Genomic DNA, 16,646 nt, shown 5'->3' with positions numbered 1-16,646 from the left:
TGGCTCCAGATCCGGTGCTGGTGTGTGTGTGGCTGCGGGCTCAGCACATAACATAGCATGCAGCTGCGCATGTCCATTCATTCACCACACTTATATGATCAGGTGGCCGCAGGTCTTAAAGTGACCTGCCAACACGTATGTGCGTGTCAAATATAATGCATGCGTGTGAGTCAAAAACATGCCTGTGAAATGTTCCACGTGTGGGGAAGGGGTCACCTTAACAAAGTCCGCACAGAGATTCCGTTACGTTGTGTGGCATCACCAACTATGGACTGTCCTAAAAACAAAGGAGCGATCAACAGAAGGCCTTAAATTGATAAAAAGTATGCGGCATTTAAGCAGATTGTAGCAGCTATACTGTGAATGAATGGGTTTTATGCCAGTTTGAGTTTCTCGATATGTGATTTTGGTTACCAGATTCAAGAATAAAAACATCATCCTGAAAAAAGGCAAAAAGTATCAAAATGGGGAAAAAACACTTTCAGAAATACACATTCTCTGATTGCATGCGTTATGCGTTTGAATGACATTTCGGATAAATCGCAGACTGGTTTTAATGGAATTTGATTGTCTGGAGGAAATAGCATTATCCCAACAAACCTAAAACAGAGCCGTGCGGAGCATATAAAACCCACGCTAAAAGAGAAAACACGGCGGTAAACATCGCCAAACAACGGGGGGGAATAATACGAGCAGATACAGTAATAATAGTAATAATACGAGCAGATACAGTAATAATAATACGAGAGATACAGTAATAATAATACAAGAGATACAGTAATAATAATAATAATACGAGAGATACAGTAATAATGATAATATGAGAGATACAGTAATAATAACACGAGAGATACAGTAATAATAATAATATGAGAGATACAGTAATAATAATAATATGAGAGATACAGTAATAATAATACAAGAGATACAGTAATAATAATAATAATACGAGAGATACAGTAATAATGATAATATGAGAGATACAGTAATAATAACACGAGAGATACAGTAATAATAGTAATAATACGAGAGATACAGTAATAATAATACGAAAGATACAATAATAATAATAATATTACGAGAGATGCAGGAATAATAATAATAATAATAATAATATGAGAGATACAGTAATAATAATAATAATATGAGAGATACAGTAACAGCTCGAGCAGATACAGGAAGAAGGATAATTACAAATATTTGGGAATTATATACATGGGGATATATTTATGGATTTATTGAATGGTAATATTTGCTTTTAAACTCTGCTAAGAACATGAAAGAGTCCAACACGATTCTGAGCATGCAGCCTCCGGGGCGCATGTATTATAGTGTGACGGATTGGGAAAGGATTGATGGGAGTGGGAGTATTGCCAGCTGCCTGTGATAAGCACATGCAGTAAAATGGAGAAGGTCGGTGTCCCTCTCATTGGTTGCCCTTTCCCCATAGAAAAACACATGGAAAGCAGGCACCCCTCTCATTGGTTGTCCTCCCTTTAGCTACTGGATCCCTGTTCCTAGCATACACCATAATCTACCCCTTCTGATCAACTGCCCGGTACGTGGGTTTATTTGTTGCCCTGTTACATCGTTACCTTCCGGCATGTCAAAAGGCCAAAGAGGGATACTGATTTGGAGATGTGGCTTAAATTATTATTTTTCATATTATTTAACCTTTTATGTGACTTTTGGACACACAGAGCCTATTTATAGATATTTATAAAAATTAAGAAAATTTTTTAGAAGCAGTTTTATGGCTGCAGAACACTATGATTTAATTTCCCAGACACCCGGGGAGGAAAAACGAATGGAAGGCTCTGTTTGGAGGTATATGTTCTTTTCCTTACTTATACCTGATAAAAAAACCAAACACCTGGATACCGCACTTTATGTTTGTTGCCATCTTCAAAATGTGTATTTTTTATAACGCTTGTCCGGAATGCTTTCCTTTTCATATCGCGATGCGGTTGTCCTGATCTTATGATTGGTCTATACTGACACCTACAGGCGCCGCTGTGACAAGGTTCGGAGGGGTGCAGAGGAGACTCTGTTCTCAGAGGACATTGGGAAGGATTAACAGCTCCCTCACTGGTGGCTCCTGTAAAGCTGAGGGCCCCTGATCCCTACATCAGCCCAAGTTACTGATCCCTGTAACCCGGGTTCTGCATAGACTTTCCGAGCCCTCAGCATAAATATCCCTTCCATCTTTAACACATTCGGGCTCATCTAGATAGTCTTGAAAGCTTGCAATCCATTATACGTCAGTCAATAAACAGTTTATCTTTACCAGCTTGTTAAACGTATTGAATGTATGGAATAGTGACTGATACTGACCCGATCTGTTGTCTACTTTTAACTTGAGAGATAAACAAATGTGCCGGAAATTACACAAACCTTCAAACAATAAAGAAAGAGAAATTCGCTTTCTCTCTTTCTATGGCGAACATGGAGCAACTTGGTATCTTAAAAAAACAAACATGATATGGCCACAAAGATTGGAGCCCCCTAAACATATACAACTATAGTGCCCCCCCTCCCTGTACTGACCCCCGCAGGGTAGTTTGTGATGGGCGTAGGACAGGGGCTACCAGTGGTGGTGGTAGAAGGGTGAAGGTCTGAAGATTCTCCTACTTTGTTCCTCCATTGAATTCAGGATCATTTTCGGTTAGAAAGCCATTTCGATTTGCATGACTTCCATGCAGTTTGCAGACTCCAAATCCTGAATCCGTCTCAGTATCATGCATGTAACACGTTAAGCGTACCGTATGTACACAGAGGGATCATGTCTCTGCAGTGACACTAATAATCCTGCGATACAAAAGGACTACTCAGCTCTTACTATTTATCATCATATCTGCTCTGTTTAGCAAAACTAAAACTGACGGAACCTCCCTCCGTGTTTAGACATCCCCCATAACAACAAAACAATTAAGGTGTCATTTTGCTTCGTCTGAGATGAAAATAGTATAAACAGAATGATACTAAGACGAAAATAGTTGTTTGTATGCTGAAGCGTTAACTTTACCCTTTACTGAAAAACAGCCCCTGACCATTATCTCCTCTACTAAACTTTACAGCAGGCACCATGCATTGTGGTGGAGAACGATCTCCCGGCATCCGCCGAACCCGCGATTCCCTGCTCCAGAGTCCGGCGGCCATGCTCTTTACACGACTCCAGGTGACGCTCGGTTTTGTGCACAGTGATCTTCGGCTTGTGTGCAGCTGCATGGAAACTCATTTCATGAAGCTCCCGACACACAGCGCCTGTGCTGATGTTGATTGTAGAGGCAGTTTGGATCTCTGTAGTGAGTGAGGTTACAGAGAACAGACTATTCTTATGCACTTCAGCTACAGCAGCCCCGCTCTGTGAGTGTACGCGGTCTACCGCTTGGCTGAACGGTCGCTGCTACTACTAGACGCTTTCACTTCACAATAGCACTTAAAGGGGCCGGGGCAGATCTAGCAGGGCAGAAGCTACATGAAATTACTTGTGGTAAAGGCGGCATCCTATGACAGCGCCAGGTTTAAAGTCTCTGAACTCTTTAGTATGACCTGTTCTACTGCCAATTGTTTGTCTATGGAGTTGGCTGCCAATGTGGTTGATTTCATACACGTGTTAGCAATGGGTGTAGCTGGAACACCTAAACTCGATAATTAGAATGAATGTCCCAATACTTGTCTATATAGTGTATAGATAGATAGAGATATATATATATATATTTGTGTCATCAGAAAAAGAAGACAGACATTACCAGAGTAATACAGTAAAGGAACTTAAACATGCGGAAAACTAGACCGAGGATTGACTTTACATCAGGAGAAACGGGCACACTAGACAGGCTGAATGGTTATCTTCCGTCACGTTCCATGTTTATATGACGGAGGTACATATAACCGAGGAAGCACATATTTATTGTTTTATATATAGCGCCATCAAATTCCGTAGCGCTGTACAACAGGCACATATCTATATAGCAGAAACCACGTGCAGACATTTGGAATAAAAAGTCTAGAATGTTTGTTTGTATGTTTTGACATACTGGAATAAAAAGTCTAGAATCCCCGCTATGAAGAGTTGGATCCACATGGTGGGAGTTGAAGTCTACTACGCAAGTATACCAGAGCTTGCCATTGTACTCAGTATCAAGTAATAAGCGTCTATTTAATTACTAATATAAGCAGTGTCCTTAATTGGATTCTCCAGAGCCCTTAGGGATTTCTTAAATTTACGGCACAAACCCAGGTCATTTGTAGCATTTTTTTGAAATGGAAAACATAGGCAAGTCAACCGCTTGGTGTCAGGGATAATTATCGTTTACTGACAAATCATCATTTTTCTATGCCAGCGATCATGGCAGTATGACTAAGTACTGGAATAAGAAACCCTGCAGCTTTCAGCCGTCTGGAACAATAATTACACTGTTCTAACACCTCCAGGAGTCTATTCGGCTTTATCCTCCGCTGCGAGGCTTCTCATTGGTCAAGGGTTGTACAGTAATCTGTATTCTAGCCAATCCCCTGCTTTGTTCTCTTGCATAGATGTGAAACAGTGAATAAGTGCCGGTAAAGGTTCCACCGATGGGATTAATTGGGGTTAAAATGAATTTTAACCTGAGGAGGAGGAGGAGGGGGGAAAAAAAAACCACAGGATTACTTTATCTTTTTCTATAAAATGGAGAGATACTAGAGGATGAAGAAAGAATATTAATTGACTCAAAAGGGGGTTACTATGGAGAATAATCAACAGACAAGCGCTGAGTACTACGGCCGTACCTGCTTAGCATTTAAATTCTGCTGGCTAAGCCTGATTTGGCTTCGGGTATTTATTTTGCTTCTAAGGAAATCAGTAGATAACCTAATTCTTAACCGAGGATGCCAAAGGAAAGAAATCAATACGCTATTAATCTGCAGCTATAGGTTGTTTGCATTTAATGTTTCAAGTTACATTTGATTACAGTTTCCAAGCCCAGCTAAGCACCTTAACCTTAATCCGGCCTTTAGCAATGCAGGACGGGACCGGCTGCGCTTCACCTCTTAACCATTCAAGTGCCAGTGGGGTAAACATTACATTCTGGTTCTTAAAGGTCTTGCCATGGATGTGTCTAAACTAGGGCTGCAACTAACGATTATTTTCAAAATCGATTAGTTGGCCGATTATTTTGTCGATTAATCGATTAATCGGATAAAAAAAAGAATGTAAATTTTTCATTTATTTAAAATAATTTAATAAACAAATTATATTAAATACAAACAGCATAATAAAAAAACTTTGATAAAATGCATTTCTTGTCTTTATTTCCCAACCAGCCCCCCCCCAATTGATGCACATTTGAGCCCAGGCTTGCCATGCTGCCTCCCAGACATGCCACGCTGCCTCCCACATATACCACTCCACGCTGCCTCCCACATATGCCACTCCACGCTGCCTCCCACATATACCACTCCACTCTGCCTCCCACATATACCACTCCACGCTGCCTCCCACATATGCCACTCCACGCTGCCTCCCACATATGCCACGCCACGCTGCCTCCCACATATGCCACGCCACGCTGCCTCCCACATATGCCACGCCACGCTGCCTCCCACATATGCCACGCCGCCTCCCACATATGCCACGCCACGCTGCCTCCCACATATGCCACGCCACGCTGCCTCCCACATATGCCACGCTGCCTCCCACATATGCCACGCCACGCTGCCTCCCACATATGCCACGCCACGCCGCCTCCCACATATGCCACGCCACGCTGCCTCCCACATATTCCACTCCACGCTGCCTCCCACATATGCCACGCCACGCTGCCTCCCACATATGCCACGCTGCCTCCCACACACGTCACTGTGCCTGATACGCCTTATACCCCCTGATACACCACTCCGTCCTCCCCAGACATGCCACACTGCCCTCCCCACATATGCCTTATACCCCCAGATATGTCACTCCATCCTCCCCTGATATGCCTTATACCCCCCAGATACCTCATAGTCCCCTCATAGAGTCACAGACCTGTTCACAGCACACTGACACCATACTTTTATAAATAAGTACTGGCTTAATCTTCACTGCCCCCAGGATTTAGATTCCCCTTAGTCTGCCCCCCTTTACCTCTAACTGCGCCTTAAGTTAACTTTATTAAATTAATCAAATTAACCCTCAGTCCTCATCATTGAATTAACCCTAAACACCCCATTAACCATAACTACCCCTAAATTAACTCTAAATACCCCATCAAAACAACTACCCTAAATTAACCCTAAAAACACCATTAACCACAACTGCCTCAAATTAACCCCAAACACCCCATTAACCACAGCTGCTCCTAAATTAACCCTAAACACCCCATTAACCATAGCTGCCCCTAAACACCCCATTAACCATAGCTGCCCCTAAATTAACCCCCACCTCCCCTAACTTTCAGCAGCCCAAATATTAATTTTATACTTACAGTTAGATGAGTGTCACAGCCATGTGGTTCTGGCCTTCTGGGAGAAGGAAGGGGGCGGGGCCAGTTGTCACAGTGATTACAGGGAGGGGCTGGTAAGTAGGAGCTGCTGCTGTGAGTCACTGAAACGGTTTATATAATGAGGGGTATTTTTCAGAGCGTTTGCTCTGAAAAACCCTCATTTTATAATCGATAATAATCGATTCAACTAATCGATAATGAAATTCGTTGGCAACGAATTTCATTATCGATTATTATCGATTAGTTGTTGCAGCCCTAGTCTAAACCGTCTGGAAAATCAAGTAAAAACATATAACGATATAAATATTTTTATGTAACAATTCATTTTGTCAGTTTAACCTGAGAAATATCTATACATAATCTGCGGAAAAAAATAACAGCAAAGGCTATCACAACTCTAGCATATAAAAAAAAAAAAATTATATACACATATACACACACACATATATATATATATATATATATATATATATATATATATACACACACACACCTTTATGAAGAGTAAGTCTAAGACTATCTGTTAAATCTGGGTCAACACCTCAGATGTTGTCTGGAGTGTGGAAATCAGAGTTGCCGGTCCAGGTTTCTGATCCGCGTGTTAATCTCCGGGAGCACATATTTGGTCTCACACCTTTTGGGAGCAGGAGAGGGAGAGCTCCGGGGGTCCAGCCATGGGACCTTCCCAGAAAGGCATATATTTATTTTTTGGAGGCGATGACCGCTCAATGTTCAACAACATAACCAGAACCTAGTAGAGGCCGGCATGTTTCTCTTAAAATCGCTATACCACGTGTGGTTTTATAGACACCGGAGAAAACACAACCGGCACTGCTCTGCAAGAACACACAGTTACAACACACACACACACACACACACACACACAGTTCCAATAACAGAGAATCTTCAGTCACCCATTACTGTAACAAAATCTTCAAATTCACTTTTATTTTACAAATTGGTTTACACTGTTAATATATAAAAAAAAAAATTGACATATTTTGTTCTTTAATGCAATTACCAATTCATAGATGGGTACCCTTTACCAACAGGTATAGCAAAATATAAGATAACTGTATTTTTCTCTAAAATATACTATACATTTTAAATAACTCATTGGATTGAGTGGTTGAAGCCTATTAAATATTTCCAGTACCTTTTCTTTTTGTTTTTAAACGTTTACCAGCAAATAAAATATTTCAGAACTTAAAAAGCTGCCCGAATGTAATATTTTGAAAGATATGGAATAAAAATCACTATAGCCGACATACCGACTATGTTATATACAACGGGCCAAAGGCGGCACACATCCCGGGGCGTCTATTTACAGCAAACGTTTATAACCACAGAAGTCTATCGATAGAAATACAGAATCCGTGTGTGATTAGGAACCTCGCCTCGCTGCTAAGAAAGAAACGTAAAATAATGAGAAGAACTGATTTGCTCAAATAGTAACAGAAAACATTATTAAATTATCCAGGCTGTGATTTCAGTGTTTTAATACTAATGTGCAGTCCTGCGCAGCCAGGAGGACATGGGAAAGTTTATTTAGCCACTTAAATAGTTAAGGAAGAAAAGAGTAAGGAAAAAGCATTCCATATCATCAGAAATACATAGAAACGGAGCGTTGTTGGTAATAGCTGAAGGAGTTTTACTGCAAGTCAGCACATATTCTTCACGCTCCAGTAAAGATACATACACACGTTCACTAAAATTGGCAACTGTTTCCACAAAAAGTACCAAAAACATCAATTTCAAACAGCAAATATCGATTAAAAGTTCATTATTTATGGCGTGAAATTAGTAGCTTTATTTTCCAGTAACTCCAGTGCCTACATTAGACTTTCGGTATCCGTTGATAAGCATCTGCGCACACGTCCCGGTATACGATAACGTCGAGGGAGGGAAAAAAATCAAGTTGGAAACACGTTAAAATGTTAATGTCCAAATGAAAGTGCAAAAGAAAAAAAAAAAAAAAAAAAAAGTCAAGTGGCTTCTTGGTCCACAAATGAAATATAGTGAAAATTGGGTGAGATGGTCGCGCGGCGGCTCTTCCAGGTTTCACGGCTGGTCTCGGCGTCCAAAGATTGTGTTGTATTCCAGTAGAATTAATTCCACTATCTGGTTCTGGTACACAGTGTGAATGGCTATATTACCCGTTTCCTTTTCCGGTTTCAATAAAGTCGGTCCAAAAACAATTGCTAAACTTTGATAAGTCATTCTGTTCTTTCCCCCAGTTTCAACGACGCTAAGGAAGACAAAAAGAATAAAAAAATAGTACATACATAGTTTACTTCTTTACCTCCACAGCAACATAAAAAGGGAATCAGAGGAAGATGAGAACCATTACATTCGACTAGTCTATTTATTCTGTAAGACCTTCAAAGCTTTATTTAATCCTTAGGCTTTCCGTATGTCCCGTATACCCTGAAGCGTGTGTGTTAGCATATGGTGTTAGGGAGTGGGTGTTCGTGAACGGTGTTACAGTGAGTTTGTTTGTTCGTTACGGGCCCGGAGATGGCTGTCCTGCCATCCTCATTTATTCATATAGATGCATAGCGGGGGTAGGGGGTGCCCAACAATCCTCCACCCAGGAGCCGGTAACCATAGGTTCACCACCCCCCCTGTGATGTCCATGTTGGCCACCAGGTATGCATCTGGGGTTACAGAGAAAAATCTATTCTGATGAAAAACGGTAAAAGTTGGGCAATAAAGCAATGGTATTACATTGGTTGTGGAGGTGACAGCACATACTTGCTCCAGGATCACCCTGTTTCAGATATGATGCAGAAGTTATAACACTTCATAAAAAGAATAATGATTTCTGTTTTCACAAGGAATGAGTATTGATTATAACACCCCATAAATGAATTGAACCCTAACTCTAGCTGAAATCTGTCTGTACAAATTCAGTATCATACATGGTTACTTCCAAAAAACACCTTTTTTTGATGAACAGAATAAACCTGCCCGCCTAACTACAAAACTTCCAGGGAACTCAATGACATGCGTGTTTTCAATCCATTACACTTACTGCTTGAGATGCTTGAAAAGTGCCTGCATTGTGTCTTGGTTTGGCTTTGGCAACTGCTTAATTAAATCTTTGACTGCTTGGACACGGAGTTTGGGCTCTTGCTCTAAAAAAAGAAGATACTTGGCATGAATGATGTCTGTAAACACACGGTACAGAATAAGTACAGGACGGACCACCTTTGTTTGATTCCGGGTATATAGCGCCCTCGTGTGGCAACATTTATAACTGCTGGTGTCAGGAGGTTTAGTCAACACCTTGGGGTTTATTCAGGATGGAGTTGGCACGAGAGTTCAGCTCCCTGAGTTAACCTAGGGCCTAGGCAAATTTCTCTGCAAGAAAGGCTATGACGACCCTGCATAATGTATAGTTCTAAGAGTCAGGTGACTTTCTCTGGTCAGACCTCCTCTAAGTGGTATCTCTAGACCAGGAGCTGGAGATACCTCGTCCAGAAGGACATTGACATTTCGGAGAAAGTTCAAAGGAGTGCAACCGAACATCTAGGCTCTGAATATGTAGAGCTCGAATAGAACTTTAATATGCATCATTCTATAGAGGGAGTGTCGGGGATACTAAACTGTCCCTTTAATCGGGCTTGACATTTCATAATGTAAAGTGAAGCCAGGCAGACTAAACTCTTCTACACAGTCTCCTAACAGCCCCCGGTATAGTAATTGTAACACACTGTGGCGCCAGTTTAAAAAAAATAAAAAAGTTTGTGGACAAAAATTACAACATTCTAAAGTAACCTAAAAGAACCCAAATACGAGCGCACATTCAGTACAAAGCATGTTAAGTAAACTTGTACTTACTGATCGCATTAACAAAGTCATTAAAATAATTGTAGGTGAATAGTGGTTCTGGCAGTTCTCTGAAGAACATCTTTAACGCTCCAGTGATTACATGAATATCTTCCCATTTGCTGTCATTCAAGTCTAACTTTTCATCTGTAAAATAAATGTAAAGAACAAAAATATTGCAAATAGATATTGAAATGAGGATTCTGAATATTACGGACTAAAGGTTAGGAGGTAATTAGGGCCATAGGGTCATCGAGGACCAACTGCTACGTCTGAATAGCAAACAAAGTCAATCGTTGCTTCAGAATATATTGTTTAAATCCAGTCTTTTTGCATTTACCCCACTCCGGGCCAATGTAACCAGAGATGAGATAAAAGCCGTACAATGTATGAACGCAAACAACCTTCATCTGTGGAAGAACTCACCGTGCGTCACGGCAAATCTCAGCTTCTGTATCACGGCAAGATTTCCGCTAACTCTGTATAAGCCGTCAACTTGCAGTCCTACCGCAAAACAGAGCAACGTATTAAAATAGATACAAATTTCTTTAGGGAATGAACACCTAAAAAATAGAGTTTACACCTTTTTGTTGCGCAAGGGGCTGAAATCCCACCGGCAAGAAAACCTGACGGGCATTTGTTGGCAATTCAGCCGACATTGTATTAAACCGCATATTGTGTTCCGCCATCTTTCAGCAACAAGTTCACTTTAATAGTCATTGAGGACTAAGCTGCAGCCAAAGTATTACAAAGTATTACATACCGTGTTCTTCCACGTGATCAATGCACAGCTTGACAAAGTTTGGCACTGCAGTGTTCTCCCTCTGACAAAGACTCGCGAGACTAGAGCCAAACACAGGGTCTGCAAACACAACATAAATAGTTAACATTCGATAAGAAGCTGCGAGATATAAAAGGATCATAAGGGGCGTTGTGTACCCCACTTGCTGAGAAGCAAGACCCCCTCAGAGCGGTGCTGGGTACACGTCACAGGCCATTAGATCATAATGGAAGTTCTTTTCTACAAATAATGGCTCTTGTACGGTTCATCAAAAAGCCGGGTGCCGCTTAATACATAAAGCACTAAATAAAGACTCTAGGCTGGTACCTTTTGCACATTATATATACCACGTGGAAAGCAACTTCTAACAGCAACACACCTTTGTGTAATGATTACCTTTTACACACCAAAAAGTGCGGCAGAGATTTGCCGTTTAGCTTTAAAGGGTCCATATATTTTAGAAATAACTTTCTAGTGAATGCCGCCATCATAAAAAAAAAAGTTTCAGAATACTTTAAGGCGATTGTCACAGTCTGGTCGCTCTAAGAACGGGAAATAAAGAACGCCATAAGATCTAAGAACGGGAAATAAAATAGAACTACCAGTTCTATAACTTAAAAAGTTTAGTTAATGTTTAAAACACATTTTAATTCACTCCTCTGAAGCAGGGATTAGAAGTATAAATGTATATATTTTAAAGTTTCAGCCATTAGACCAATATTGTTACATTTATGTAACTGGAGATAATTAGTCTGCTAGATTGCCGGCATTGTGAGGCGTGTGAATGACGCGACTGCAAAACAAGGAAGAACCTTGACCCTTTAGAAGCCACGTACGTAACGGATCGAGTTACCGAAGCTCAAAGTTTGCCTTCCGCAGACAGGATGGAGAGTTTTGGTTTCATTGAAAGACACCGTAAATGAAGAAATACCGTAGTGTAATCGTCAACACGATTTAAAGACTAAATACAGGACGGATATCTCAACGTATATTTGCACAATAAATTAATTAAAACCATGATGTGGCTTACAGAATAAAAAGGGGGGTTCTCACCACATTTAAATAAATAACGCAATGTAAAAAAACGGTGAAGTAGAACAGCCTACAAGTAAAAGTTTTTAGTAGTTTTGCTACTAAACGGAGGGAATTAACTTGGGGCCTGTTGGTTTTCCCAAATCTGATATTTTACAAAGAAACCTACCTTGCCCACGGACCAAGTAAAGTTTATGGCTTTGGAGCTGAACCAAAAACCCTGTACGTGTTTTATGTAAAATAAAATTCTAGGTGCAGCACGTGGAAAGACGTTCTGAGACGCGTGGCTTTCAAACTAAGCCGCTCCGAAGCCAAGGCGTCTCAAGAAAATTACCTTTAATGTAACCTTTCTCACGCACAGCTTGCAAAGTCGGCCGTCGAGTCAGAAACTTCTTTAGTTTCGTTTTGGTCTTCTTCTGCTCTGAATTATCGATGCTGCCCGAAGGTTTAATCGCTTAAGAAGAAAATACATGAGCTACAATGAATATACATTCCGCGTAGATAAATTCATTAAATGGAAAGATATCTGACACAAGAGCAACTTGGAGTGAATTTAGAAGGAATGAAGGGATTTATTCACTAAATCATGAGTTTGAAGGAGAGTTGTCATTTCAAACAACTGGCTGCGTATAATGGAGGGCCAACTACGGTGAGCTTGAAACTTCAGCTTTGCTGTAAACATTCACCTTATTGTATAAACCATGTTCATAATATGCAGCCTGACTTTAATCAGAGAGGAGCATCCCCCGAAATTCTGCAATATTGACTTGAGTGGATTTCCACTATGAACAGGTTTACTTTGTAAAGGATTTTTATGTTTCCATGCAAAAAAAATGTACACTAGAAATATACCTTCCCGACACATCCCCGACTACATACACCGAGTGCCCGAGGGCAACTAGCACTGCGGAAGCTTTGTTCCATTGCTCTTAAAGGGAAATAGAGTAAGTTGTAATTAAGGGATGTGTATTGAGATAATATCCTAGGATGCGCATGATGTGGACTCACATCGGTTTTTCTTAGAATCTCGGTCATGCTCCTTCTCCTTGTCATGCTTTTCTTTGCCGTGTTTCTCTACTGGGGAATCGGGCACATTCTCCTCGCTCGCTTCATCCGGCTCTCCCACCTGAAGTAAAAAAGGGGGGGGACATCAACAAACAAAATAGTAAATTATCGCAGTTGGCGGATGAGGATTTCTGCTAGAAGCCTGTTTTGCTTTGACGGGGTTATAAAAAGGAGCCGCTAAGCAAGGATGCCGGATCCCACCTAAAAGCACAATTCATGCATTTAACTCTTTCTGTGCCACAGAAGCAGAGACCAGCCCCAGCGATCCACGCTCTATAAAGGAACCAATCGCAAAAGAACATGTATAGACAGACAAATTACAGTGCTATTCCAGAAATCAATATTCAGAACGAATACGCACGCTATATAACTATACAGAATCCCAAGCATTAAACAGTCATTACACTTTTACATTTATTTTTGCTTTATTAAGGAAAGAAAGGCAATTTCTATGCTCTCAGTTTTTATATGCAATTATTGTTAACATAGCCAGCATGTCAAGGTCTGGCCACTTAATCAGCTTTCAAATGAGATAAATTATCCTCTATTGCTCCATCAGCTGAAAGCTTCCATGTAGTCAACGGTTTAGTCTCATTGTGAGAAGCGCCGAATCGCTTAAACAGGAGTTAAGATATTCTGCACTTATTATAAGTGTCTGAGAAAATCAGCGCCGAGCACTCATTTAAACGCCGATAGACCAGCGGTCACGGGAAACAAATCTTCTATCTTATAATAGCGCAAATTTCTGAAGGGCACTCGAAATAATCTTCTTTCACATAAAACACGCAAATATATTTTGAGTTTAGTGGCCGATTAGTGGAAAATGTATTTACATTGATGCCCAAAACACCGTAGAACGTATAGACGTTGTGGATCTGTCCAGTTACTTTAAACCAGAACACGTAACTTACCGGAATGCCGATTGTGTTGCAAAGCGCCGTGTACCATTCTTTGATCAAGCCATCGTTGTCAGATTGTAACAGCAGATCCGTCCCCGTGTGGGTTTTCAACTGTTAACAAAAATGCTTAGATTTATTTACAATAATCGTGTTTATGTGACCCAGCACAGGGCTGGAGCTTTATATGACGCATGCAGACCGGTATCAGGCGCCGCATACAGGAGATTGTGTGCGGCAACTGAGAACCCCCCCCCCCCCCAGCAACATCGGATATCCACAAAATGTCAAATATTTTAGATCAAATTTAATTTTTACTTCAATATATTTAAACACTTTTTTCCCCCATGAAATTAAGGATTTCCAGGATCAAAGTTTTCATGCTTACCGTCAAGATATACATTTTTTCATTATATACTTTAGGTGTTCCTTGTGTGTAATAACAATCATCGGCACTGATGCGATACCTGGGTCTGGTTAATTCTTACCTCTAGGACATTCTTTTTACTGGATTTATCCTTTCCAGCCCACTCCAGAGATGCTCCTTTTAGGTCAACTGTAAATTCCGGTTTGGACTGGTTACCACCAAACTTCTAGATATAAAGGGGAAAGGTTCATTAAAAACGATATAATAAAAAAAAGCCCTACGACTCCATTTCTAAACCCAAAATCCAATATAGAAGAGTAAACCTGCGCCGTCTGCACCAATATCTCGATCATCGGCTAAGCAAGTGCCGCAGACATTACATGAACAATCGGCATCACAGAGTATTAGCGTGTCTACGTGACTACGGATGTTATTTCTTCACTTTTTTTTTCTAATTATTAAAAAAAACGCTATAGAGTAAAAAATTGGAGCAGCGAGAGAACAGCCAGACTATGTGCAGAATTCAGAAGACATATTTGTTATAACAGATACTCGGGGCACGTCAAATCCACATGCATGAGCTTATGGATTGATTAATTGTTATTAGATTGTATTAGTCAGCGATAACAAACCGGGATCATCAACAGAATGAGAAGCGATGAAAATGAAGACGGAGATAAGTTCGATAAAATCCCACGGGTCTGACTATTTGGAACATAGAAAGCAAGCGGAGTTGGATGGCGTACTCCTCACACAACATCTTACAAAGCATTTAACTAGCAGGCCAACAAAGAGTGCCTTCCAATAGTCCCGTAACCATCCAGGGGAAGCATTTGATAATGAAAACTATTTAATGTTTACTAATCGTTTGCATGAAACGAACAATAAAAATAATTGGTCTTAGCAGGGATCGCCCGAGCATTAAACCAGAAACGGTAAAGACAAAAGGATAGGAGATCAACAAGGACCCAAGTAACCGCGGCTCCTGCACTTGATGAGAATCAAGAATCAGGGCGGAACTAAAGTTTTTGCTTGCGTTGCCGGGGGAACGCATTTTCACTGGACCGCACTACAGAAAACGCTCCGCAGTCTTCTGATCCGGTCTTCCCGACACCCTAGAAAAGGTAAAAATGCTAGACCCCGATTATACGCCGCTTTAAAGATTTAAATCATGGGGGAAAAATTCTGCTGTTGAACTCACAGGATCTTTTAACTCTTACGATCCAGTAACTTATTATTTGACGGCAGCAGCGCTCCGGCAAACGCAGTGTTTGTGAAGAATTCCGCATCACGTCGCATCAATACACACAGCTGATGGGCGTCTTAAAACGTTAGAATGCTACGTACAATTATAAAAGTAGAGCATAATTCGGATTTAACCGATTTCCCTTTTTCTACCTTGTTTTTGGAAAAGGAGAAATAAAATTTAAAAAGGGCTCCATCAGAGAGCGGTACAACAAATAGATTTAGCAGAATGCCTAAAAAAAAAAACTTTTGCTCAAAAGTCTGCTTAACTAATCACTGAAACGGGAAGAGGAGGAATACATCTGCATATGTCGGGAGCTCAAGTTTCTCCAGGAACACAACCGATATTTCCGGCCAAAACTTCCCACTGCCACCCCGGTTAACTATTTTAGAGGCCGATATATGAGGAACACTTGGAGTACGCCCTCAAATATATACAGAGCGCAAAGATATTTTTATTTATATTATATATATATATATATATATATATTTATTTTTTGAAAGGCGGCAGATATAATTGTGATATTATCTTTAATTCCATAATCTCTTACAAGTTTATTTAATATGGCTACATTGACATTCATGGTTCTCTTTCTGAGCCCAGAAGGGCAGGCTGCTTGCGCATGTTGGTTAGCTGGGGGTAGTTATCAGTCTTTGGCCCACCTCTGATACAAATAAAACAATAAAGCCAGAACGTTCGGGGGGGGGGGGGGGGGGTGTGGATTACTTTTTAAATGTTACTGAAGAATTTGTTCTTTCACAGTGTGAAAGACTTACAAAAGTCACCATTCACAGGGATGTCATTTAATAAAAAATGGACAAATAAATTTGGGGGGGGGGGGGGGGATTCCGAAAAGGAACCGGAACAGCAGCTTCGATAAAGTACACATAGGGAGGGTTCATATCACTGGTGATGGTTATTTTTATCAGTAAGCGGCACTACGTTGGTTATTCGTACCAAG

General features: G+C 40.7%; 1 protein-coding gene across 1 annotated transcript in view; it reads right to left on the bottom strand.

Moving 5' to 3' along the window:
• Positions 1-8,528: 8,528 nt before the first annotated feature.
• Positions 8,529-16,646, bottom strand: part of LOC149287182 (rho GTPase-activating protein 12-like) — a 38,136-nt gene continuing 30,018 nt past the window's right edge. Inside the window, exons 9-17 of the mRNA XM_089493177.1 lie at positions 14,561-14,665; positions 14,088-14,186; positions 13,120-13,237; positions 12,446-12,565; positions 11,062-11,160; positions 10,725-10,802; positions 10,311-10,445; positions 9,502-9,604; positions 8,529-8,715 (exon numbers count right to left, since the gene is read on the bottom strand). Coding sequence (XP_089349303.1) covers positions 8,529-8,715; positions 9,502-9,604; positions 10,311-10,445; positions 10,725-10,802; positions 11,062-11,160; positions 12,446-12,565; positions 13,120-13,237; positions 14,088-14,186; positions 14,561-14,665 — 1,044 coding nt within the window. The remainder of the gene's footprint in view (positions 8,716-9,501; positions 9,605-10,310; positions 10,446-10,724; positions 10,803-11,061; positions 11,161-12,445; positions 12,566-13,119; positions 13,238-14,087; positions 14,187-14,560; positions 14,666-16,646) is intronic.

This window comes from Sceloporus occidentalis, unplaced genomic scaffold (assembly GCF_023333645.1).
Source record: "Sceloporus occidentalis isolate IW3139 unplaced genomic scaffold, rSceOcc1.0.p SCAF_63, whole genome shotgun sequence".
Taxonomy (NCBI): domain Eukaryota; kingdom Metazoa; phylum Chordata; class Lepidosauria; order Squamata; family Phrynosomatidae; genus Sceloporus; species Sceloporus occidentalis.
Note: the sequence above shows the minus strand (reverse complement) of the source record. Positions and strands in the feature narration are given on the sequence as shown.